The sequence below is a fragment of the Glycine soja genome, chromosome 9 (assembly GCF_004193775.1).
Source record: "Glycine soja cultivar W05 chromosome 9, ASM419377v2, whole genome shotgun sequence".
NCBI lineage: Eukaryota > Viridiplantae > Streptophyta > Magnoliopsida > Fabales > Fabaceae > Glycine > Glycine soja.
The window spans coordinates 36,533,442-36,561,287 of NC_041010.1; the positions used below are offsets into that span (position 1 = coordinate 36,533,442).

The 27,846-nt window shown below is 34.2% G+C and overlaps 1 protein-coding gene and 1 pseudogene across 2 annotated transcripts; one reads left to right on the forward strand and one right to left on the reverse strand.

The window, feature by feature from the left end:
- Positions 1-649: 649 nt before the first annotated feature.
- On the reverse strand, positions 650-2,616 carry LOC114367582 (annotated as a pseudogene). The gene is made up of 3 exons (XR_003657245.1): positions 2,333-2,616; positions 1,414-1,756; positions 650-950 (listed from the first exon to the last, which is right to left on the reverse strand). The product of XR_003657245.1 is annotated as an extradiol ring-cleavage dioxygenase-like (transcript).
- Positions 2,617-14,766: 12,150 nt separating this feature from the next.
- Positions 14,767-24,355, forward strand: LOC114368656 (zinc finger CCCH domain-containing protein 13-like). Its single transcript, XM_028325875.1, has 12 exons — positions 14,767-14,896; positions 16,054-17,486; positions 18,736-18,743; positions 19,038-19,219; positions 19,859-19,919; positions 20,020-20,118; positions 21,207-21,301; positions 21,736-21,849; positions 21,960-22,027; positions 22,491-22,601; positions 22,824-23,055; positions 24,077-24,355. The coding sequence occupies exons 2-12, from the start codon at positions 16,153-16,155 to the stop codon at positions 24,185-24,187; spliced, it is 2,415 nt and encodes an 804-aa protein (XP_028181676.1). The 5' UTR covers positions 14,767-14,896; positions 16,054-16,152; the 3' UTR covers positions 24,188-24,355.
- Positions 24,356-27,846: the final 3,491 nt, after the last annotated feature.

Consider the following 27,846-nt stretch of genomic DNA (forward strand, 5'->3'; position numbering starts at 1 on the left):
AAAAATAATGTATTTTAAGAAGAAAAAATCATTAAAAATAGTGTATTTCTCAAGCGATAGGAGTATCGGTGTAATAAAAGTATACCAAAGGAATAATTATAAAAAAAGATAAAAGAAAAAGGAAAAAAAAAACTAATCTCCATCATCTCCACAAGGGAAATCCTAAAAAAAAAATGTTTTATTAACAACGATTATTTTATTATAAATCAATTCTTTGCAATATATCAAAGAAGTCAAAACTTGCAAGCAACACAAATTCATAGATATTGAAATAACTGTTTAAAGGGTACTGTTACCGAGATTAAATAGCATGTAACCATGGTGGTTTTATTTTTCTTTGCTCTTTATCGTTCTGGATGTGTATATGGGTTGTTGGTATCCCTTGTACCTAATCAATATATATCTTTCTTTGCCGATCGAAAAAAAAAAGAGTTTATTGTATACTTAGGTTCGGTTAGTTATTATTCAGTTAGCATTGCATATCATATATAATTTGTATAAGAATTCATTTCAGTTTTCAATAGAAGGGGTTCAAATCCTGAATTTGCATGAGCAATTACTAAAACCAAAACAACAAGAACACCAAAAGCCTAATCAACAACAAAGATAAAAAAAGACTAATCACCATCTCAACAAGCTAGAAGGGAAGTCATCAAAATAAATTTCTTTTATCAACAGCAATTAATTTATTATAAATCAATTATTCACAATACATCTCAGAAGTCTAAACATGAAAGCAACACAGCTTCAATTGAATAACTGTTTAGTGGTTCAGCTGGCAGCTGATGTAAACTGGTAAGATGCATAAGAGAGAGTTCCCAGATCAATGCTGCTGTGTATAAGTTTGACCTTTGCATTTTCACCAGCAGCACCAATTGCAACATGCAGAGGATAAAAGTGATCCGGCCAGGGATGAGCCTTTGTGTTCATAATGATTTACATCTTCATATCTACAAAAGCAATTGAAAACTTTTACAACAAATCCATGAAGTGCCAAACTCTACAACATTCAATGCCTAGTTTTCCAATGTCATACTGTATCTTGGTAAATGGTAATTAGATCTATGCAGTAAACCATCATTCCGCTGTCACAATAGTCTTTCAAACCAATTAAGGAACTTCTAAATAATTCCCTAAAATTTCCATTTGTTTAATTTAAGTTCTTAAACTTAATCACTTATTTTCATTTTAGTCTCTAATTAATAAATGTTAATATTATCATTAATCAGTCTTTTTAATTTTGGACTAATATGACTAACGGTTTACACTTTCCGGAACTAATTTAGAATTTCCTTAATTTCAATTACTAATGTGATGATGCTGTATACACTTTATGGATTAAAATTAGTCTATGATGAACTATATAAGCATGCATTTAGCAAATTTGAACATAAGAAAAAAAAAGAAGGGTACCTTCCTTCAAGAAGAGCATCTTTCAACCAATTATAAAATTCTAAAGCCCAGGGAGCTCCAGGTGCAGGATAGCACTTCCAGAACCAATAATCAAAACACTTTCATCTTTAAGAGGTGCCAATGCCTTTCCAAAGTTATAATGGTAAGTTCCATCTTGCTGAGATTGAACAGATAGCTGACAAACAGGGATGTCAGCTTCTGGATACATCAAAAAGAGAGGAACCCTAGCACCATGGTCAAGTCCTGGCTTTGTATCTTCATCAACACGGCTGAAACCAGATTTTATGAGCAGTTCCTTCACCCTTCTTGCCAATTGTGGAGCTCCAGGTGCAGGATATTTATGCTAGTAGAGGAAGCATATAATAATGTAACTATGTAAGAGATTTGGATATAAATGTACCTAACAACATTAACAATATTGAAAGGTCAAATAAAAAAACAAGAGCATCATTTGGGAGTGCCAAAAATTGAACATCAAGGCATAATCGTGTTCACGGGCAATTGCTAGGAATTCATTCCTACATGTGGACTTATGGAATATACATTTATTTCTTAAAAATATTTTGAAATTCCAAAAAAATCATTGGGTGAATCAACTTGAAATCACACTTTAATTTAAAATTTTTAGGTTTAAATTTATAAATTTTCTTCTTTTTTTATTTCTATTCGATATAAGATTTCACCTCACTTATATTACGTTAAACTCTATTGGTTTGAGTAGAAAGAAAAAGTGTGAACGAAAAAAAAAATTACAGTAAAATAAGATAATATCTTTATTTTTACACTCTATTTTAATTTAAAACTTATTATTTATTTTTTTTTTCATTTCTAGCGAATGGTATCTAAAAGTATTTTTCTTAAACAAAAATAAATAAAAGGCAAAAAAACAACAAAGGAGGAGAGGAGTAAATAGGGAAACCTGGTACATTTGTTCGGGGAAGTTATAGAAATCATAGATGGTGTGGTTGACGGAGTCAACAACGTTGATGGATGGAACTGCAGTGTCACAGTGAGCAGAGATGACAAGTATTGAAATGGGTTTTGAGGAAACACGTCTTTCTTCCATGACTGAAGGAATTTCCTAGCATCTATGTATTCATCTATGGACAAAGTGGGTGATCCATGAGATATGTATAACGTGTTCTTTAACATCATGTCTATCGAACACTGAATTTTATTTTCTTTGTTGATATTCTCTCTCATAAGCAACTCAGTATATATAGATCTGGAGAGATATGTTAATGTGAGTGAGAAAATGAAGCAGCTGGAGACACAAATGGACGGAGTATATTTTTTATTAATAATAAAGTTGATGCTAGGTATAATCGGATGAAAAAGAAATTAATATATTCTTAAACTTTTCAGTAATAATTTGTAATTGGGTGATGCATCAGTTTAATTAAAATATTGACTAATTAACTTATTGACACAACTAATTAATATGCTTAAATGTGAATTTTTTTTGTTATTATTTGAGTTTAATTTTTGACAAATATTTTTTGATCAAATTTTATTTATTTTTTAATTAAATTCTGGATTAATAGAGATTTTTTCTTCTAATAAACTAAAGTGCTAAGATACAAAAGATTAATGGATGCATCATTGTACTATTTTATTTCTTAATTAATTACTCCCTTCGTCTCCTAAGATTCTTTTTAAAAATTTATTTGTTATTTTTTATAAAATTATTTCTTAATTTCTACATGCATTAACTATTTTTTTATATATTATTAATTAATTATTTTATCTCTCTAAACATTAAAAAGAAATAAGTGTATAAAAAATGAATAATTTTAAAATTATAATATAAATAATTGATAAATTTAATATAAAAAATATTTTTCTACATAAATATAAATGAATTGAAAGTATCTTATAATTAAAAACAAAAGTAATTAGATACCAATGATTGTCATGGATGATCATCCATCATTAGGTGGGTAATGTCATCTCTGATATACCAACCATTAACCAACGTTTTTTGTAGTTGCTTGATTCACGTGTGGCGTTGCAATTGTTCCTTTGATTTTAATTGTTGCTTAATTTTTGTCATTATAATTGTACAAATTTTATATTTTTTTTTGAAGGATTTGATCTTTATATTTAAAGATCACTTCTTTCAGTCTTTGCACAATCATTTTGAATCGCTTTTGGTCATACCAAAAAATTTATGCCAATAACATGACACTAACGTGTGTGATGTTTTTTATGTTTTAGTTCTCATATATACTTACATAATATTTACGTTTTGGTACTTATAGTTGTAAAAAAATTATCTTTTTAGGTAAAAAAAAACAACAACTTTATCTCTTAGTTCCATTAAAAAAAAAAAAAACTATTTGTTTTGTCCATGTACAAGCACTTCTAGTCTTGTTTTAGTTTTTATTGCTAAAAAAACTTTAACATTATTAACGTAGTTGACATGATACAAACATGTCATTGACGTGTATTGCATTATTAAACTACTTATTTTAGGTTTTATACGAGTAATTCTTTAGAGAAATACTAACAACACTAACACAAGTAATAAAATTTGAAAAGTATCCCACATACAACAAGATTTTATAAAAAAAAACATTATATCTTATATTTATCTCTCTTTCATTCTATCATTTATTATGTTTTAAATTCAAATTAATTTTCTCTTTCTCTTTTTATATTTTGGTGTACATTTTAGTGTAGAAGTATAATTTTTTTGGTTCTCTCATATTTTTAATAATTCTGTTTTAAATGCTTAGGTATTCATGCATGTAATTCCATTTACTCTAGGTTCACTAACTCCATTTAATAAATATCTTTTAAAAAGGAATAAAATATTGAGTGCATTTAATTATAATTTATTATAATAATAAGATTATATGATTTAATTTACTCCCTATAAATCAGTGAATTTTTTTATTTTTATCCTAGTAAAACAATTTACTTTTATTTTCATTCCTTTAAAATATAAAATCATTGATTTTAGTCTCCAACTAGAGCTGTTAAAATTGGTTAGCTAGCTCATAGTCATAATCCACATTGCCCAGTACCAAAAACCCTATAGGGCCGAATGACTCATACAAAAAAGTCCAAAGTATCCTGCGAGTTAGGGCTATCCTATTCACCTTGAATTCTAAAAATTAACTTATTGGAGAGTTTGGAACAACTTGGGACAACATAGTTAACCTTAGGGAATTGCTTGGAGCACCCAACAAATTTCATAAATGCCAAAAATACCCTTAGGTTATAAATAGCAGTAGGATTTTTATATTTCTGTAGTGTCATTTTTTTCCGTAAAATTTTCGTAAGTTAATGTACATTGCTTCCGTTAAGGGCGGTTTGGAAGCGTATTTGTTCTCCGGTGGTGTACGTGTGTTGGTGAGGAGTATACGGTGGATTGTGATCGATTTTCGTTGTCGGAGAAGAAGAGGTATGCAAAGAACATACGAATTGGTATGACCCATACGGATCACCAATCCCTACGACCATACGGATTAAGATTGGTGATCCTATGAACATACGAACTTTTTTTATTTATAATTATTAAATTAATTATTAATAATTTAGTAATTTTTTTAATAATTTTGGTAATATTACATTGCTTAAAAATGAATATACAAATGATTAATAATTATATAAATTTATATGAGAATGATTATGTATTTAATGTTTTTTTATGACTGAATAGGCATTTTGGTCCTTGTCTTTGTAGTCATTTTGTACCCTTAGTCCCTATCTTTTTAAAATGTAAAAAATAGTTCTTATCTTTGCATAAGTTTTGCAAAATAATCTTTATGTTAAATTTTAAAGTAATACCGTTAGTAAGGTGCATTGTTGACAATTTTAGTGTCACGTGGACTATCTAACATGGCACTAATTCTTCACAACCGGAGAAGAAGCATTTTCTGGCAAGTTTGAATTTTGAGTCTTAACTACCACTTGCACCTCATAGAAAAAGAGCATTTCAGTTCCAACAATCACAAAATGTAACAAACCTCTCTGGACGAAGAAACACCGCGAATAAGCCTACGAACAACGTATCTCACAGACGGAGCACAGTTATCCAATCCATCATCTTTCTCCGCTTCCAATTTCAATCCACCCTCACCACTCTCATTCTCGTGTGAATCATAAGCGTTATGAACAACCTTCAACTCCATCACCATTTGCTTTGCGGCGACTTCCCTCACCGACTTGGACGCCGCCGCGAGGTCCTTGAACACGCCAATGTGGAACTTCAACATAGCACTGCCGCCACTAGTGCTAGGCGAATCCATGGACGAAGGGACAAGTTTGGGGTCGAGTTAGGATGCGGTTCGGCGCCTCCCTTTGTCCAAGGCTTTGCACTTCTTCTTCCTCTCCATGGGCTTGACGGAAGGTTGTTGTTGTTGGCTATCATCATCGGTGGTGGTGATCTTCTGTTTCTTAACCTATTGGGACTGCGGCCTCAAGTCCACTCACCATCTATCTGCCAAATATTTTTATAAGTGACTTTTTTACTTGTTACCTGTTATGCGGTAAGATAAATATGTGAATCGTTAATATAATGAACTAAATAAGTATAATACTAGTATTAAAAATGTAAAAAACACTATTTAAAAAATAATATAATAAACTAAATATAGCATAATATATGTTAAAATAAATATAAAATTATAATAATAAAAAATATAATCAACTAACTAATAATAGTAATAAAAACTAAATTAAACATAATATATAATATAAGAAGCTAAATAATAAAAAAATTCCCAGTCATATATATATATATATATATATATATATATATATATATATATATATATATATATCAAAATAAGTAAAAAAAAAAAGCTAAGTGCATCCCCTATATATAATAAGTGATTCTCACACATCAGCAAGTGTTACAAAAAGAAACATATCATCATTTCCTTTATTCGTTCCTTTGAATGCTTTTATTTCCTAGTGTATGTAATGTATTACAATTACAATATACTAATTGACATATAAACATGTGTGAAGGGAGTTTCGTTGACAAATTCATAGATAAAGCGTGCTATTACGATGGTTTCCGTAATATTAGGAGTGGAGTGGATTGTTAAAGATATATGGAAAGAGGTTGTAGTGAGTGACCTTGATAAGGACTTCTCTGACTTCAAAGTTGGAGCTGTTGTTTATACTGATGTAGCTGCATAAGGTCTCACCCAAATAAATGGCTCTGCAATATCAATCAATGAACAATTGATTTGAGTAATGATAACAAATTGAAGAGATAGAGAGAGAGAAAGGAATACCAGAAAGACTGAGGGAGAATGAGGAGGTCGGAGAGGCCTATGGCGTCGAAGAAGTGGCGGAGGAGGAAGCAGTTACGGTAGTTGGGATCAGATTCACCGTTGTGGGTGGCAGCGGAGGAGAAAGAGAGGGGTTTGGCAGCGGGGTCGTCGAAGAGGTTGGCGGGGTTGAGGCGGAATGGAGGTTCGATGTTGAAGGAAGGGCGGCACAAACGCATCACGCGGAACGCCAACGAATGAGATCCTCCTCCTCCTTGACCACCAACCTAAATCATCTCTTCTTCTTCTTCTTCTTATTCACTTGAAGATGCTTTGGTTCAATATGATGTATGAGACATTATTCATGCTATGTGCTTAGCCCTTTTGCTTCCCTCCCTGGCCACCAACCTGACTCATCTCAAGTTGCTAAGCTTACTAAAGAGCAGCAAAAAGCATATTTTAAGGAGTACGATTATCGGGTCAAACTTCTACAGAAAAAGCAATGGAGAGAGAGAGGTCATACTTTAGTGCCACGTTGGATAGTTCATGTGGCACTAAAATTGCCAACAATGCATCTCACTAACGGTGTTATTTTAAAATTTAACGAAAGAACTATTTTGCAAAACTTATGCAAAAATAATGACTATTTTTTACATTTCAAAAAGATAGGGACTAATATGCAAAATGGCTACAAAGATAGGGACCAAAATGTATATTCACTTATTTTTTATATTAAAGGATGTATTTATTAGATTTATATGACATTTTAATGAAAAAGTCCTGTAAAATATTGTTTGTGTAAACAACTATATTTGAGTGAATTGAATTTGAATATGTTGTTATTGAATTTGTTAAATGTTTTATTAATATGGATGAAGACTAGTGGATGTACCATAGTATCATGTCTGAAGAAGTTGAAATTAATGTCGAAAATGAGGAAGATGTTGGCGTTAAAGTTGATTGCTCTGATGCCTTTAATACTTTTGACGTATTTGTGCAATTTGTTGTTGTTGGTACAATAATTATATTACATAAATGTTTATTCATGACAAACTTGATTTGAATTGTGTTGTAGTTGTTTGGTAGCCGTGATGAAGTTTTACAATGGACTCGATCGTTGGCTCATGACATTGGATTTGTTGTCGTTATAATGAGGTCAGACACCAATACCGATGTTCGAGAAAGAACCTCATTTCTGTTGATAGCTTGTGAAAGGAGTGAGGAGTATAGGCCTAAGAAACATAATTTGGTAAGAACATGCACTGGCAGTAGAAAATGTGGATATTTGTTTAAGTTGCGTGCGAAGCCAATTTCGAGAGGAGACGACTGGATAGTGAAGTTAATTTGTGGGATTCACAATCACAAAATGATAAAGTCATTGGTTGGGCATCCATATGCATGTCGACTGACAAAGGATGAGTTAACCAATTCTTGTAATTTGTTTTTCTTGATCGACAGTACCTACAAAACAAATAGGTACAAACTGTCGTTGCTTGATATTGTTGGTGTTACACCAACAGGAATAACATTCTCCGCTGGTTTTCCTTACTTGGAAGAAGAACGTCTTAATAATGTTGTTTGGACTCTAGAGGGGTTTTGGGGTCTTTTCATGAGAGCTTATGCACTTCCTGGGATTATTGTCACTGATAGGGATTTGTCTTTGATGAATACAGTGAAAACTGTATTCTCGGATGCTACGAACTTGTTGTGTCGGTTTCACATTGACAAGAATGTCAAGGCAAAGTGCAAAACCCTGATTGCTCAAAAGAATGCATGGGATTATATGATGGAGGCTTGAGGGAGTTTGGTTGACTGTCCCAATGAGAGTTCTTTTGATGAGTACCTTAAAAACATTGAAATGGCTTTCTCTCCGTGACGTATGTTTGTGGACTATGTGTGTCAAACATGGGTGATTCCACACAAAGAAAAATTTGTGAAAGCATGGACAAACAAAATGATGCATATAGGAAACACAACCACTAACAGGTATGAATATTGATTTTTGTTTGTTTTCATTTGTTGAAGTGTTAATTTAAATGACAATGATGTGATTGTTTACATGTTTTTGTATATTTCATCTGTAAGGTTGAGAGTGCTCATTGGTCACTAAAGAGACTCCTACAAAACTCTGTTGGTGACATATGCAGTGTTTGGGAAGCAATGAATAATATGATGACACTTCAACACACCCAAACTAAAGTATCTTTTGATACAAGCACGCACGTGGTTGGGCATGTGTTTAAAGTAACCTTGTACAAAAAATTACTTGGCATGGTATCAAGGTACGCTTTAAATGAAATTGTTGTCGAGTATGAGCATGTAGCTTATGCAGGCAAAAACCCTTCACGATGTGGATGTGTCATGAAGAGTACCCACGGTCTTCCATGTGCATGTGAGTTGTTTAAATATGTTGTTAGTTGTTTGACCGATTGGCAAGTGCACCAATTCGCACAAGTAGTATATTAAAACGGTAAGACCGAGTATCGTATCCATAGGAAATTTGTTTCACTCAGAACTATACATTCAGTTAGCAAACATTTGTATAAACTGAAAGCAAGTAAATATCAAGTTGGGATTTTGTTTTTAAAATCTAGTTAAATACAAACTAAATATCTAAAGTTTGAGAAGTAAAAAAGTCAAGTAAAAAGTGTTGTGTTGTTCTACTGAATTTTTCTTAATGTTATTGTGTATTTTTCTCTATTTAATATTATCCCAGTGTTTTTATGCTGAGAAATTACCCAAACCAAGATCCCTAGAGTGAATGGGCCTAACTCTCTTTAAACCTTGTCCTTGATTCCTCAACAAGCTCAGCCTAAAAGAGTTGCATTAAGTATAAAGCATAATATGGACTAGATCGTTGCACTCCATTCCTAGACATACAGTTTTCTAGCTTGCTCTATCAAGTTCTAAGGCTTTAAAACACTTTTCAATGCTAAAAATCCTAACTATACATACAAAAGGGTGATCAAGCCACAAACATGTAAAAATAAGCATAGATAGAAGCAATGAACACATAAAAACAACATTAAATATATAGTGAAAGAATGTTACATCAAGGATTCAGTAGAACTTCCCAAGAAATAAGCTTACAATACAATAAATAAGCTTACAATACTAGGAAAAACCAAGTTTAAGTGAAGGAAAATGGCTAAGGAAGGTTGAGGATGTATCCTTCAACCTCTAAAACCCTAATCTCACTTCTCTAACCTAAACTCTCTTGGTGGCTCAGTTTCTGTCGCTTCAGCTCTTCCCTTGGCCCTATTTTTTGACTCCTCTTTTTTTAGTTTCCGCTAACTTCAGGGTTTTAAAGGCTACTTGAACATTTCAGCTTCTGAAGGCTCGCTTAGCGAGACTGGCTCGCTAAGTGAGAGTAAGTGAATTTTGGCTTAGCGAGCTGGGCGCGCTGAGCGTGAAAAGAGACCAACGACTCACTGGGCGAGCTTGCGGCACATTGGGCGAGCACATCTCTGACTGATACTCTTCTAGGATTTCCTAGCACGCTAAGCGAGCTACATGCCTCGCTTAGCAGATGTCACTCGCTAAGCACATATGTCTCGCTTTGCGAGACATCATCTACTTGAACCTTTTCTTCTTTTAGTCTGAAATTGAAATGGTTTCAACATTAATTCACAAAATGAGAGTATCTACTATATAAAATCAAACTAAACATGAAAATATGTACAATTCCTAGAAAAGAACCATAAATTGGAAGAAATATGCTAATTTTATGTAACTATTCAATACAAAAGTTAGTCGTAAATAACGACTAACATTAGCTCCATACCACTGGAGACAATTCACATTTTTTGACTGCGACTTAGTTTTTCAGATCAAAGGTTAAGTGAGACACATGTGACCATAACTGAGGAGATGGAAACCATATCGAAACGCTTTCAGCAGCTCGATGTTTATGGTAAAATACATTTGAAGTCAAAGCTGCGAGAAATTGTTTACCCTGATATGAACTCCATGTATCCTCCTCTAGAAAAAGTGAAGACCAAGGGTGCTCCAAAAAAACCACTTGCCAAACAACAAAAGTCAACAAAACGCGATCCGTCTTATTGGGAGTATGTTGATGCGTTACACTCTGTGCAAAATAGTAATTCCTCAGTGAAACATAGTGCATCATCATCTTAGGACCCAATACATAGACAAAATATTTCAATGTTGAATCAATTTCATCCTTGCATCCAGAATTCTATTGAAAACATTATTGATGTCAAAGCAGATGGTAATTGTGGTTATCATGCAATAGTTGCGTTATTGGGTATGGGTGAAGAATCGTGGTCATTGGTGAGGAACATCTGCATAAAGAACTAACTAGCTGGTCCAATCAGTATATGAACCTGGTTGGTGGCATAGAGAAATTTGAGGAATTAAGGCATTTTCTACTTGTTGACGACTTATCTAAGGTGCATAATTTTATTGTTATGTCATTTTTTGTTAAAATAAGATTTTAAGTAACCATTATTTGTTATCTGTTACATGTAGGTTACCATGGACAAGTGGATGAATATTATGGATATGAGATACGTCATTGCTTCACAATACAATGTGATCGTTGTTTCTCTTTCACTACAACATAGCATGACATTTTTTCCTCTTAGAAGTTAGTCGCCGCCAAATTCTTTTGTGCATCATGTAATATGCATTAGTTATGTGTATGAAAATCATTTTGCATAGGTAATTGCATAATTATGAATTTAGTAAACATGCTAAAAATCTAGTTACATATTTAACGTTCAATTACCACTGTCGTTATGTAACAGGTGTTGTTATGAGACCACTGTCCTTTACCACTAGTGGCGTTGCTATGGAGTACACATTGTCATTCTCAGGCAAAGCAGTGGCTCACTCCGTACATAGTTAGAATGCAACGTTATACAACTTTGTCTAGGTTGAATATCGAATTTGTTGATTTAGGTGAACCATGAACATAAAATTTGATTAGCATTGATGTTTGTGTAATTTTTTTTTACATTCAGAATTTTGCTTTCAATCCGTATTTATAAAAGGTACAAAACAATTAAAAGCTTTAAAAATCATAATCATACGGTTTCATTCGCTAATGGACACGAATTCAAACATTACATTAAGTTGAACATAGTGGAAACAAATAAAATTTGCATGAAAAACTACAATTAAGTAATATTAATTTTGCATTGAATCATGTTACGATCGAGACACGTCGTCTTCCATTTCCATTACCTGTTTACTAAAAATAGCTAAAATTTCTATTGGCTCAAAATGTTTCCAGTAGTTCGACTGTACTAAGCCCTTTAGCACGTCATCATTAGTTTTCAGCTCAATAATTTCAAATTTGATAACTTTATCTGAATACTCATAGTGTCTTGGTTGTCGAAAAAATAATCGCATTACCGTTTGTGATTCATGAATACCATAAGGGGAAATCCCATGAGGTGCAACGTGCTTGATCAAGTCCTTCAGTTCATCGATGATACATCCGGAAGGAATGTCAAACTTTTTTGGATTTTTTCCTGTGAACAAGTAACCGACAAACTCATTTTGGTGTGACATGTTCCACCTCCCGTTGTAATACAATAGGGCATCATAAGTAGGGGTCATAGTGGTTTCAAGTAAGTTTAATATATCACCTGGTGTTCTACCAATGATGCATAATAACTCAATCGGACCAACACACAAAAATTGATGATTACACATTAACATTGTGTTAATATCATCATCATTTTTCAATTGCATACATTGAAAGCGAAATTGGTTACTTGTATCTGTGAATGGCTGTCAATAGTAAATTTCATCCAAATATTATTTGTCGGTTAGTTGAAGGGTATTGTGTATTATGGTTTTTAACGTTTCAAAATCACAAGCGTTAGGTACTCGAATGGATACTGGAGTGGAACTTTAAAAATAAACACCACTATCGTTGTGAATAATCGATCCATTTGGAAAAATAAAACCAATGAGGAGTTCACAATCGTCTGACTGCTTTTTCTCCCAAAAATGCCATACTTTGTTCTAAAAATTAGATTGAGAGAGATTGTGTGATTTTTTAGAGTGTTGGCGTGTGTCATATATATAGATGATTTTCACTAACATTGCTTCAATTTTTTAAAAAAAAATAGACACATGCACATGATTTCTGTTTGTGTTGTCAACTACAACAATGTGGTGCCAAGCTTTATCTTGCATCAAAATGTGTTGTCAAGTCTGACAATGTCGTGTCACGCTTTATCTTAATACACATGCATTTCACAATGTCTTGTCAATTCTGACAAAGATGTATCATACATGCGTAATTTATTTTCATTGCACCAATTAATTTATTTCTTAACCCAACAATTAAGTAATAATTAAGGATAGATGAATGACTACAATTTATATCACATAATGATTAAAATTAAATAAACAAGTGTTATTGTCCATAAATAAATATACAAAATAAATAAAATATCCAAAATAAATAAATATACTAATTATAAATAAAAAATTTACAAAGCCAAAGTAAAACTTCAATGTTCGTCCGTACGCCGCCTTTGCCTTGATCTGTGGGCTACAGCTGGCTATCCAATGTAGTGTCCTGCGATGCCCACACATTCTTCAACAATAGTATATGCTTTTGTTCCTTCGATCAATATCCTCAAGTTCAGTAGTTTGTCCAACCTATCAGTAGTTACTGCAAAGTCATCCTAGCAAGTAAAATAAAACAAACATAACAATTGTTAGTAATCAAATACTAAACAAAGCAGCAAACAAAAAAACCAAAAACAAATATTACCACTGCATGTCAAAGATGATGTTGATCAATGTCTGCCTCATTAGGTGCCGCTGTCGCCATCGGTTGCAGATACATATCTGCTTCAACAAATTCTTCATGTTGTTGAACTGACGGTACTCTAGGAGGATCCCCTTGCTGTGCCGGACTCATGAATGGGTGCAAGATCATGTAAAACCAATCCAGGTAATCTGGCGACCAGTGGCCAGACACTGCACATAATTGCCCTACAAGTGCAATGTAGTCACCAAACTGCATCCATCTATCATCAATTTCTGCAGCAGACAGCGAAGACACAACAGGGTGTGACGGAATAGTCTGGATGTAGTCGAACTGTCATACAACCCTCTCCGATCGGTGAATGACCGTCAAGGGGTCCCATCAGAGATGACCGAAAAATAATGAGATGATCTTAAATCCTCTAAATGAACGGTGGTCACCGAAATCCAACACACTGCGTTAAGGGTCAGTCTATCCAGATGCCTCCGATACATGGAAACGGGCAGTGCCTTGCTAGAGGTCCAACGACATGCACGCAGTCTCATCTCGTTGTAATCCTTGGCAGCAACAATGGAAGCAACGGACGAAAAATGCTCGTAAATCCAACACTGAATATATTTTACAAACATATTTATTAAAATACACGACAACATATAATAATAAACTTCAATGAAAAAACTTTTCGTGACCCATACAGATCAATGATTCGTATGACCCATACGTATGGGTTTTTGTATGCAAAATCACAAGTTTCCGGCAAAGCTTCACAAAAAATTCAAAATCGACAGCAACAACCATCCAAAAATAGTTGCAAACAAAAATACAATCATGCAACAACATCATAATAGCAAAAAATCAGTGAACGCTTGAACAAAATCACTGAACGACTTCAAAGGAAACGAACCACTTACCTGGAAGACGATTACCCAACGATCGGAACAAAACCAGAACCACCACCAACGGAAGAAGTGAACGGCGAAAGAACATCGGAACAACAACAACCATGACCGGACGACCGGAACACGAACGGACGACCGTAACACGCGCGTAGGCAAAAGAAGAAGAACAAGCGGATGAGAGAAAAATGAAGAGAAAATAGCGCCATATGAAATGTGAGAAGCAAATGCACTCTACGGACGACTAACTTTAGGATTTTATAGTAATGAGGTTAAGGGCATTTTCTACTTTTCATCATTGGTGCTGGGTGTCCCAGCAAAAATGCTGGATACACCAAGTAACACCCTTAATAGAGTTTGGAACAACACCCCCACAAAATCATTTTAAATATTAATTTTAAAATAATATTATTTTTGTCATAACTTATATAAAAAAAATCTTTATATTGCATCGTCATTCATTCATTAATCCGACACAGTGACAATCCATATAGGCATAGCCGCATAGGCCAAGTCACACAAATAACACAACACAAACACAAACACAAACCTTCAAAAGCCACAAAACACACACTTCCGATCGAAGAGACACCGCGTCAATTAAGGTTACCTCACACCCTCTTCTCTCTCTCGACAACTTCTAGGGTTTTCTCTTGCTTACTCTTTTGCTGCTCCCATTTTTTAATCCATTTGCATTTGCATTTCCCTCTTCCACTCTTCGTTCCGTCTGTGTTGTCGATTTCCCTATTTTCTAGCTCTTTCACATTCGAATGTTGTGTCAAATATTATTACTATTACGTTAATTTGCTCTCTCTCTCTCTCTCTCTTTTCTAGAACCTTTTCAATTCGTGTTTTCTCTGCCGCAGAGTTTGAGTTGGATAGTAAGGATTTGAAATTTTCTAACTTCACAAACTGCAATTGTTTATACTTTTCAATTTCATCCACAATTATCAAATTAAATTGGGTTTAATTTTTCCTCCTCGGCAGGGAAAGAAATGTTGTTCCCTTTCCCCGAGTTGTTTAGGAGGTCGTGTATTGAAATTGGCTATGTTTCTCATTATTTGCTTCGCTTTTGGCTAGAATATAGGTAATTTGGTTTGGAGTTCTATGATAGTGTTGTTGTTGTTGATGATGATGATGATGACGTGTGTGTGTGTGTGAGAGAGAGAGAGAGACTTTGGCTGGAAACTAGGTCATCTGGTTTGGAGTTCTATGATAATGTTGTTGATGATGTGTGTGTGAGATTTAAGTTTAGATTCTGGCTAATTGGCATTCAATACTTAATTCCAGGGTTGTAATTATAATTGTACTGCATGTAAGTGCTGTGCGTGATAGAGAATAAAAAATTTCTTATTAGGTTTTATGTTTGCTGTGGTATGTGTTAAGTTCATATTGATAATGTTGAGGATGTTGCTTTGTCGGTTATTGTCGTGTTGACTTCTCTATAATTGTTTCTCTTTGTCATGTTTCTCATACGTTGAACTTGAATGCATATGAAAATTGTTTTCGGCGTAATAAATTGTTGTGGGGTTATATAAAAAATTTTGATCAGGTTTTATGTTTGTTGTGGTATGTGTTAATTTGATGTTGTTTATGCTGAGGATGTTGCTTTGTCGGTTACTGTCTCATTGACTTCTCTGTCATTGTTTTTCTTTGTCGTGTTTCTCATACATTGAACCCCTGAATGCATATGATTGATATGAATTTTTATTGGCGTGATAAATTAATGCAGCGTTATATTGTTTCCATTGTTGGCTTGCAGCTACTGACTTCTGAGTAATGCGTGGACGGCAGAGATAGGAATTGTTTTGGCTATTAAATTACTTTCTTTTGAGGTTTATGACTGTGTTGGGTTTTCACTATGAGTGGTGTTCCTAAGAGATCTCATGAGGATTCTGTTCATCAGTCTTCAAAGCATCCACATCAAGATTCAGGTACATATTCCAAGTTGATGCCATCAGTTTCAAATGACCACCATATTCCTTATGATATGAGTCAGGATTCCCGGGTGGCAAAGACAGTCCGTACTGAACCTCGTGATGCAGATAGAAGATCTCATCTTCATACAGTGTATCGGATGCCATTATCTTCAAATGATTCTCATGCAGATCATCCCATTGGACCTGAGAGCAGGACAGAATCTAGGGATTTTAAGGAGAGTAGAGAACCCCGGTTTGAGAATCGTGATACGAAGACAGAGAAGAAGGAATTGCATGGTGAAGCCAGAAGGGATTCTCAGATTGCAAAGAGTGAGAAGGATGTGCGAGTTGATGGCAAAGGAGATGATAACAAGGATATTAGATATGAATGGGATGGCCATAATGATTCGAAAGGTGACATTAAGACAGACAAGGATGGCTATGGTATGGTAAGCAGCAGCAGCCACTTGAATTGGAAAGAATCAAAAGAGTATAGGGGTAAGAGATTTTCTGATGCCCCTGGTGGGAGTTTGGATTCCTGGCATACATCACGTGGAAATACACCAACCGAAGTTGGAAAGGACAGTTCAATGGCAGAAGAAAGAGACTATTTGGAAACACATGAGGCTGTTGGGGAAAACAAAATTGATTCTAAAAGTGAAGATAGATTTAAAGAAAGAAAAAGAAAGGATGTCAAGCATCGGGATTGGGGGGATAGAGAAAAGGAGAGAAGTGATCGCAGAAGCACTACGCCAGTTAACAATAATAGTGGTGACAACAAAGAATCTGCCAAGGAAGATAGAGATGTAGAAAAATGGGAGAGGGAGAGGAAAGATCTTCCAAAAGAGAAAGAAAGTTCAAAAGAGAAGGAAAAGGATCATAGCAAGAGGGAATCCTTGAACGGAATGGAGAAAGATGGTTTGAATGATGGGAAGGAACTTTGTGAAGAAAAAAATACTGAGCTAGAAAATGTGTTACCAGAACAAAAGAAACAGAAAGATGTTGACAGCTGGAAAAATGTTGATGGAGAAGTTAGAGAGAGGAGAAAAGAAAGGGATGCTGATTTAGAAGGAGATCGGCCTGATAAGCGCAGTAAAATTGACAAGCAATCAGAAGATGGAAGTGCTCACGGGGAAGGAACTGGAGAGAAGGAGAGGGAAGTCCATAATTATAATGTTCAACATCGTAAAAGGATCCACCGATCAAGGGGAAGCCCTCAGGTGGCCAATCGCGAGGCTCGTTTTAGATCTCATACTCAAGCTCCAGACAATGAAGAGTATTTTCTTTTCCTCCACCTTTCTTAGTTACTTGTGTTATAAGAAATAACTTACATACCCAATAAGTATCTTTTCATTTCAAGTATATTTTTAATTCGTACCGTGTGATTTTGTAGTTATAAGAGATGAAGCTTCAGAGTCCTGTTAGAAATTTAGAATGATTAGATATTCAATTCTTTTTAAATTTTCTCAATTGCATTTGGGAGGATGCTAATGATCTAATGTCTACCTTTTAACATTTTCTAGAGGTAGCACATAGTAGTTTACTATTGCTCATGTGTATTTTGCTAGCCTGAAATTTGTAGGAACTACAAGTGAACTTGTGGGTAAACAACTTAACATTAAGTGTATTTGTCAGCAAACAAAGCAGTGGTGTAAGTAAACACATTCAAAAGACTAATGCTCCTAATTCCTAAATATAATAAGGATATGACTATTTTTGTTGTCTGATCGGCCCACACTAGATGGGTCTCTAATCCATGTCTACTAGAAAGAGAAAGGAATATGGACAGACATGGAAATAAGAATTCTGTTCGAGAAGAAGTGGAGGGATCTGACAGAATGCATGCTGTCGTGAGGAAAATAGTGGTGGACAGGCTAGGATCATGGCATCATGCAAGAAAACGTGATTATGAGGGGTCCAGATGGGGTGAAGAAGGGTATTGCATAGTGGTAGGGGGAGCAGACTGGTGCCAATATGGGCAAGGAGGGCAATTTGTTTTCTCTGTTCTTTTTTCTTTCCTTATTTGTGTTTCATATTTTCACTGTTGCTATGCTCTGTAATCAGGATCTTGCTCCTAGAGTTATTTCCAAAATATCCTTGTGAAATACCAATTCTATCATTCTCCCACTATGTTATTTGGTTTTCTTATATATGGGCTTTTGAAGGAACAAATTCTTCAAAATCTTTTTTTGTTTGAAAAAGAAATCTAGTTGCAGACAGTAAGCCATCAAAGAATGGTTGTTTAAATATGTTTATATGCTAAATTGAAATTCAGGTTGTTGATGTAATAGTTGTTTTTAAACTGAAGAATTTTTGTTGAAGACTAAGAATATGTATGAATGTGGTTACTATTGCACATCGACAAGGACTTAATTTTGGTTTCTTCTCTCATGTCAAATTGTCATTTTTATTCCTCTGTTTGATTTGTACTTCACTAATACCATTTTGATTTTTTGGATTTACAGCCCATCTTACTGTTTATGTTTTTATTTTGACAACTACTTTCTGTTTCATTTATCTTGCAGGTCTCAAGGTACTCTGTCATATTTTATTTTATCTGGCTCAAAACTATTTGGCTTGTCATAAATTTGTGCCTTCATTTCGGGTCTTGACAGAAATTGCTCTACTTGGTCCATTGGCTTATGTGATGCATTCTCTCCTTTCAGCTTGGCTCATCTCCTTTACACTTCCTTTTCAATGTTTTGTATTGTGTCATTGTGTGATGGTTCCACTATAATGTACTTGTTGATGAAATGAAAAGGATAAGAGGTGGATATCTTTCTATTCATTATGCCCATTATATTATATGCAAGTTCTGATATTTCAGGTAAAGCAGAAGTCTCTTCTGTTGTTTATAAAGTTGGTGAAAGCATGCAAGAACTGATAAAGTTGTGGAAGGAATATGAATTATCTCAATCTCAAGTTGAAAAAAATAGTGAAAGCTCTAATGGTGGCCCCACTCTTGAAATCCGGATACCAGCTGAGAATGTTACAGCTACAAACCGTCAAGTGAGATCAAACTCTTTGTTATTATAAAATTTAGTTCAATGCATTGGGGGCGGGGGGTTGAGATGATAGCTTGTGTGTGTGTTTTACATTGATGATTGTTTCTACTGCTTTCTTTCTGCTGGTGAAGTCTTTGTTCATGTTTTGCTTTCTTTTGTTTGTTTATTCTTGTACAATGTAAATTATGGTATATTTGTTATTGTTAAAGAGAAGTTTGAGGACTTTGGTTCATCATATTCATGGCTGATGATTGTTTCATGAATTGATTTCTGCACTTATTTTTCTTATAAAAACACTTTGTATGTCCTTTTCCCCCTCAACATTTTTCTAGTTTCCTTTTTTTTTAAAAAAATCTTATGTTTGTTGTTGTTCATGCAATGGAGCAAATTCTGTAGTCCATTTTATGATTTTTTTTTGGGGGGGGGGGGTCATGGACAGTTTTTTTGTTTATTCTTCTTTTGCCGTTGGCAGGAATTTGTTGAAGTACTTTAGTTAATAAAATGATTCGATGAAATGAAAGTCTTATTTATTTATTTTTTAATTACATCCATATGTTTAAATATGAAATTCAATGTATGAAATTTAAATATGCTAGTTATTGATGCTTTACCTAGCTTTGAGAATATATATTATTATGTTCAGGTTAGAGGTGGCCAGCTATGGGGGACTGATGTTTACACTTATGACTCAGATCTTGTTGCTGGTATGTGTTGTTGCAAAAAGGTTGCAACTAGCTTTTTATTGCATTGGACTGGACTTGATGTGTTTGAAATCAGTACTGATTTTTCATTTTTGTTGCATAGTTCTCATGCATACAGGTTATTGTCGCCCAACAGCTTCTCCACCTCACATGGCTGTACAAGAGTTGCGCACAACCATTCAAGTGCTACCTCCGCAAGATTGTATGTCCTTACATGAATAATAGTACCTTGGTGCTGCTGTGTTAAACTTAAATAACATTGAATTGCATCTAAGTAATCTTGAATAACTGGGAATAAATCAATGGTAAAATGTCCTAGTTTCCATATATGATAAATAATTAAAATCTCCCAGCTGAACTTGGGCTTGCCATTCAGTAGTTTTGAAAGGATTAGTAGTTGTTCTTTTAAGAATATATAAAATTGAACTCAAATTATCATACTTAAGATCGATTAGCCATTATGCAACTATTTAGGAAATTTTGATTTGGTTTAAACCTATGAATGCTATAGTTGAAAATTTTGAGTTTCGTTGTGGTTCTAAATGTTAGTGGTGACTTATGTAGTAGTTATGTACCAGCAGCAGAAAGAAGGAGAAAGAGAAAGAGTAGGAACTATTTTATTATTCATACTCTAAGACTTCTAACTCTGAATTTGCCTTAGTACAAATACCATTCAGGCTTATCTGCTTACTGAATTGTTGTACTTCTGAAAGGAGAACAAATAAACATATAACTGGTTACTTGATTGATTACAACACTGAAATGCATGCTCGAGTATAACTGAAGTACAAAATCATTTTGTAAATTGAAGGAACTTTAGGATAAAGTTGAAGGTTAAAAGGAAGATAGAGTTCATTCAAGTATAAATTTGCCGAACCTAGTTGAAAGTCTCAAATGCCACAAAAAAATGGTGGATTATCAGTTATGTGGAAATTTAAATGATAGCAAGCAATAAGAAGACTAGGGAAATTTTAAATCTGGTGGGTTATCACTGAGGTTTGGACCCTTGGTGTTTGAATTTTATAGGGACGGGTTTGATCTGAAAGCTACTCCATCTATCAAAAGAAGAGGTTCTTTTTGTATCACAAACAGTCATGTCTACTGCACCAAGCACCACTTCAGACTTGGATAATTGTGTGTGCATCATTTTATATCTATATATATGTACTCTTCTTTACTAAGCGTAAATGAGGTAGTTTTGTTGGTTTCTCAACTTTGCAGTTACTGATATTGCTTTTACCATTGAAGCTCTGTTCAAATATTCTAAAGATATTTTTTGTTCAACTTCAGCCTATATTTCTACTCTGAGAAACAATGTACGTTCCCGTGCTTGGGGTGCTGCAATTGGTTGTAGTTATAAAGTTGAGCGGTGCTGCATCGTAAAGGTAGTAATAAAAGCTGTGCAAACTGTAAAATCCTTCTTCCTTTGAACTTTTGCCCTGAAAGTCATTTGTTCTCTTCATTGAAACATCATCTACTTTAGATGCTTGTCATATACTAAATTTGTTTACTATTTTCCATTTCAAATATTATGATCTTTTGTTTCTTTTTGATATATCTCATTCCTTTTCAGAGAAATTGCTAATTAGTCATTTTTTAAATGCTTTACTTACTGGTCACATATTGTGTACTTCTAATGAGGACATTATTAATGGGATGTAAAGGGGGTGCTTGTGCTTGGAATGGGTCTTCACTTTGCATGTGTTCACATTGTTACCTGTCTGTTTACAAGTTCGTTCATTCTCAATTGAACTAGGTAACTGCATAAATATTTAAAACTTAATGGCGATTCTGACTGCTTTATTTCTTTGGTCTTCAGAAAGGAGGTGGAACTATTGATCTTGAACCTTGCCTTACACATACCTCAACTGTTGAGCCTACCCTTGCACCAGTTGCTACTGAGCGGACAATTACTACTAGGGCTGCAGCTTCGGTTTGTCCAATATTTTTATCTTATAATTGACAAACCTTTTCATACTGACCATCAAATTAATAATTTCACATTCTATGCTCATCTTATTTGGCATGGCCTTTGTTCTTCAGAATGCATTGCGGCAGCAAAGATTTGTACGCGAAGTTACAATACAGTACAACCTCTGCAATGAACCATGGTATGCTTGTATTAATTGGCAAAGTACAGTCTAATACAATAACATTGTGTTTTAAGATGGAGCAGAAAATATCAAATCCAAGTTTGTGGTATTTTTGTAACATGAAAATGTCTAGGCTCCGAACATTGGCATTGCAGCTTGGTTATAAGAGTTTGGTTTGATAAAACTTTTACTTTTTTTATTTTTTGTTTTAACATGTATTTACTAAAATGCTACTGCATTTTGTTTTCACTGTATTGTGTACAAACTTTTGAAAATAGGAAACAAAATGATAACAAGGTAGTTTTTTGTAATTATTTGTGAAAATGGGAAATGAAAATAGGAAATGTTTTTCTTTTCCAAATCAAACTGGTCCCAATATTCCTTGTTCTTCCTCATTTAGATATGAATGCAACAGTTCTATTTTGTAGCTTGTCTTGTTTTTAGTATTTATTAATTAATAATTAATTATATTGCTTATCAGGATCAAATATAGTATAAGCATTGTTGCTGACAAGGGTCTAAAAAAGCCACTCTATACATCTGCTCGTTTAAAGAAGGGAGAAGTTCTTTATCTGGAGACACACTCCTGCAGGTATTTTCTACATGGAAGTTCGTCCCATAAGAAAAAATTATCTGCATTAGCTGTTAAGTGCCACATGTTACTGCAATGTTCTTATAAATGTGAAACTATATTGGACTGCGTCTCCTTTCATTAATTGCTCCTTAATCCATTTGAGCAATGTTTTCATGTTTGTCTTCAAACTCAAGGGCTCTTTAAGTCAAGAAACATTAATTATGAGTCTAATCTTTGCAGATATGAGCTCTGTTTTACTGGAGAAAAGATGGCGAAGGCTATACCAGCAACTCAGATGCATGACCTAGATACAGAGAAGTCTCAAAATCACCATCACCATCCCACAAATGGTGACAAAGCTGATTCTGATAATGTTATGGTTGATGTATTTCGATGGTCTCGATGTAAGAATCCTCTACCCCAGAAACTGATGCGCACGATTGGAATCCCTCTGCCTCTTGAACATGTGGAGGTATTTTTCAATCAACCTTTCATCTCTTTTCCCTGGGCATGCAAATAATGTATACAGAATTTTTTCTCCTCAATTATGACTTATGAGAGTAACTCTTGTATTACTGTTGAATATTTTCATTTGCCTGTTAGTCTACTTACTCGTTTGCTTAGGTGTACAACCTATGAAATGGGAGAGGATGGTAGCGTGTTTTTAGAAGGTAAAGGGGAAAATCTTATGGTAGGTTTTTGGAGGAAATCAAACAAAATCCTACAGACCCAGTACCTGTTACTAGGGGTGTAAATGGGCTGAGCCAAGCATTAGAAATTTAGGCTTGGCTTGTAAAAAAAAATGAATGGCTCAAGCTTGGTTCATTTATTTAAATGAACCTAATTAAAAGCTTGGGCATGGCTTGTTTAGTTCATTCATAACCTAATTGTTTTTTAATTTACGAAAAAGTTTCTTAAATTATTTTTTAACTTTATCAATTTAGTATTTAATAAAACATTTTAATACTATATAATAATCTACAAATAAAAAATGTGCTAAATATGTAGCATGATATTGTGAAATTTATGTAATTTTAATTTTCTATGATATGTATATAAACGAGCAATTTACAAGCTATTAATGATTTAATGTCGAGCTTGTAAAGCTTGGATTTGTTTATTTAATTAAACAAACGAGCTTGATTGAGCATTTAACGAGTCGAACTCAAGTAGTTCACGAATAGCTTGGTTCATTTACACCTTGTTGCCATTGGGCATGGGTTACAAGCCTGTTATCAACTGATCATTGCATCAACTAGTCTGAACTTTTATCTTTTCTCAGTCAGTATGCTGCAGGTCTTATTTTTTTGCTCGTATTTCAGTTTCTGCATAACATCCCATGGCCTTATATGTAAACCATAAATGGTTTGCTTCAACATGTGCAAAATCTCTCAATTTGTGGCTATATATTGTTATTCTAATTAATTTACAGAATGCAAACGTATTGTGTTTCAACTTGATTATAAATTCGAATTCTGCATTTTCTGATGCAGGTGCTAGAGGAAAACCTGGACTGGGAAGATGTACAGTGGTCGCAAACTGGCGTTTGGATTGCAGGAAAGGAATATACCCTTGCTCGGGTGCATTTCTTGTCAATGAATTAGTTCATTGTCCTGTTTTGTTTGAAGGGGGGGGATAGAAGGGGAACGGTGCTGGGATGATGTAATGCATGTATACTTTTGAGATTAAACTATAAAAATTATAGTACCTTTTCATGTAACTAGAATATTTAGTTTTTAATAAAAAAAATTTAATGTTTAATATTTATTTAATTAGGATCTATTCTAGTTCTAGGAGCCTTTGCCTCCCATTCAAAGTAATAATAAAGTATCGTGACATGCGTTCAAAGAATCGTGGCATGGCATCAAAACATTGTATAAGATTGTCCAATTCTTTTCAAATAAAATTGACCCCAACATATAAATACTTTTTTTACCGGACCAGCATATAAATACTATTTATCGTAACACTGAAATTAAGTAGGGAAAACCCAAAGGGGGCGTTTTGTTGGCAAATTTCCCACTTTAGGGTGCTTTTAGAAAGTATTTTCCAGAATAGGGCTGTTCCTAAATAATTTCCCCAGGGGTGCAGTTTTTCTACGTAGCAGCCATGCATGGCGCCATTGGTGATGGCGCCTTCGACGGGGACAAGCCACGTGGCTGTGTCGCCACTGCGACTGGCGACAAAGGACTGCATATCGCAGCTCCTATTGGCGCGTCCAAGGGTGCATGGAAGCGCTGGTTTGACCAGCGACTTCAGCACCTGCAAGCTGCAGGCATAGGCTGCAACGGCACCTGCAGCTACTGATCATAGCTGGAAGGCGCCACTGAAGGTAGCGATTTGAGTGAGAGGGAGGCGCTAGTGAGGCTTGCGTTTTCAGCTTCAGTGGTTTAAAAACCCAACTGCAGAGGGAGCTCACGCATCTTGTAAAATTTGTGTATTTGTGTGTTGAAGGTGGTTGCTTGTGTTGAGAAAGGTAGCTGGTGGTGCTATTAGTTTGTGTTCTTCCATTTTCCAAAAGCTTGTAAGTTATATATTCAATATATTTTATATGTTTTATTTAGGTAGATGTTTATATGCCAGATTATATTTTGATAAATAAATAGTTTTAGGTAGTATAAGATAAGAGAATAATTTTGTATAATTTAGTTTGAATTGTTAATGTTATATGGTAGATTAGATTTAGGTTTATATGACAAATTAGGAATAGTTTTACATACTCTAAGTTATTAATTTTATATGGTAGATTAGGAATAGTTTAAATTTTGATATGATAGATTAAGTTTAGTTGAAATTTTTTGTAAAATAGATTAGAAATAATTTGAAGTAGCATAACTTATTAATTTTAGATTAGCTTTAGTTTAAATGTTGTATATGGTAGATTACATTTAATTTAAATATTTAATATCATAGATTAAGAAAAATTGTATGTACTGAAAATTATTAATTTTAAATTAGGTTAGAATGAAATATTTTATATTACCTTAGTTTTAGTAATTATTAGACAAAAAATGTTATGTTTAAAGTATAATAGTTTTTCGTATTTAAAATTATTGATTTTGTATATAAAATTATATTACTCGTAATTATTTAAAGTCATTAATTTTGTATATGGTAAATTATTCATAGATTAAGAATAATTTTATGTAGTGTAAATTATTAATTTTAGGTTAGAATTTAATTTTTTGTATTACTTTTGTTTTAGTTTTTATTTTTTAGTTTTTTATATTACGTTAGTTTATAGTCGAAAATTTAATTATTAATTTTGTATATATATTATTTTAATTTTTAGTCGAAAATATAAATATTATTTTATATATTGAAATTTATATTTGTATGTAATTTAATTTATTTATAGAATATATATGAATTAGGTTATTTGTATAATATATTTTGTTATTGAAATTAGAAAAATATAATTTATTATTTATGTAAAATTGTCTTTGGATGTGATTTAATTTATTTTGTATAATACATTTAAATTTCCGTGATTGTATGATACATTTAAATTTCTCTTATTTTAATTAAGTTTTTCGTAAATATACTTAATTTGTGTATGTATAATTAACGTATAAATTTTATTGTCAATGAATTGTTTTATATTTTATTTTGTAGAATCAATGGCATCTTCGTCGACATGCTCATCGAGCATACAAACTAGGTCTGGTCCAGTTGAGGGTGACGTCTTGTGGATGCAACCCAAGCATGTTTCGGAACATGTTTGGAATGGGGAACCAGATAGAAAATTACATATCAGACGAGCAGTGCCGACATATCAAGGTGAAGAACAAATACCAGAGGAAATTGTTCCTCTACTTCGGCAATGTGGGTTTTATTGGATCATGAAGATGGGATACCTAAAGATAAATGCGGCCTTAATTAGTGCGTTCATTGAAAGATGGAGGCCCGAAACCCACACGTTTCACCTGAGATGCGGAGAGGCTACCATTACTCTCCAAGACGTGTCTATTTTATTAGGTCTGCGTACTGACGGGGCACCATTAATTGGTTCGACAAATCTTGATTGGGCCGATTTGTGTGAAGAATTATTAGGAGTCAGACCACAGGAAGGCGAAATTGACGGCAGTGTGGTCAAATTAAGTTGGCTGGCTCACCATTTTTCTCACATAAATATTGATGAGGGTAACGTTGAACAATTACAAAGGTTTACCCGTGCGTGGATTCTTCGATTCATAGGAGGTGTCATCTTTGTTAACAAAAGTAGTAGCAGAGTTTCCTTAAGGTACCTACAATTTTTACGTGACTTTGAACAGTGCAGCACGTATGCGTGGGGACCTGCCGTGCTTGCGTATTTATATAGAGAGATGTGCAGCGCCACCGATTACAAAGTTAAATCAATCGGAGGTATGTGCATCTTAATCCAGATGTGGGCATGGGAACGATGCACCACTTTAGCTCCAAAAAGGACACCTCCCGTCATAGAAAATAAACCACTTGGACACAGGTTTGTCGTTAAAAAAATTACATTTGAATTTAAAATATTTAATGATGGAACATGTTGACAATGATGATTTCATTTTTATTGTAGGTGGCTGCGACGTGGAAATCAGCATATCGGCAATGATGATCTTAGAGTTTTCCGTCGCAAATTGGATCTAATGAAACGACATGAGGTAAGAAGATCGTAATGTAATGGTTAAATTATATTTTAATATGTTATGTTAGACTGAAAATTGACAAGTGTGTTGTTATATGCAGTTTCTCTGGGAGCCATACACAGCAAATGTGATGGCAGCGTTGCCTCCAATTTGTGTGGTTGGAAGTGTAGCCTGGTTCGCGGTGGTGCCACTGATTTGTTTTCATGTTGTTGAGTGGCACCAACCGGATAGGGTTTTACGACAATATGGATTGCAACAACCTATTCCCGGGTGTCCTTCGCAACCGCAGAATCTCCATGGCATAACGCTCAAAGGCAAACAAGATGAGAATTGGTTCCAGCTGTTGGCCCCAATCATTAGTCAGTGGAACAATGCAGCTCAGTTTAGGGTCGACGTTTATCCTCGACAGGAGGGCCTACTGGGTTTTAACTCGGACTACATGGTGTGGTATAGGCGTAAAACAAAGATGTTTGTCGACCCAAACAATGCAAACACAGCTGCATTGATATTTATCTTTTTTCAATGTTTAACTTCTAATTATTTTCTTAAGCGTGAGCATTAATTTGTTGACGCTAATAATTGCAGGGTGAAGTTGTCGAGACTTTGCAATATATGGTGTCACCACAAGGGAGGAACACATGGAC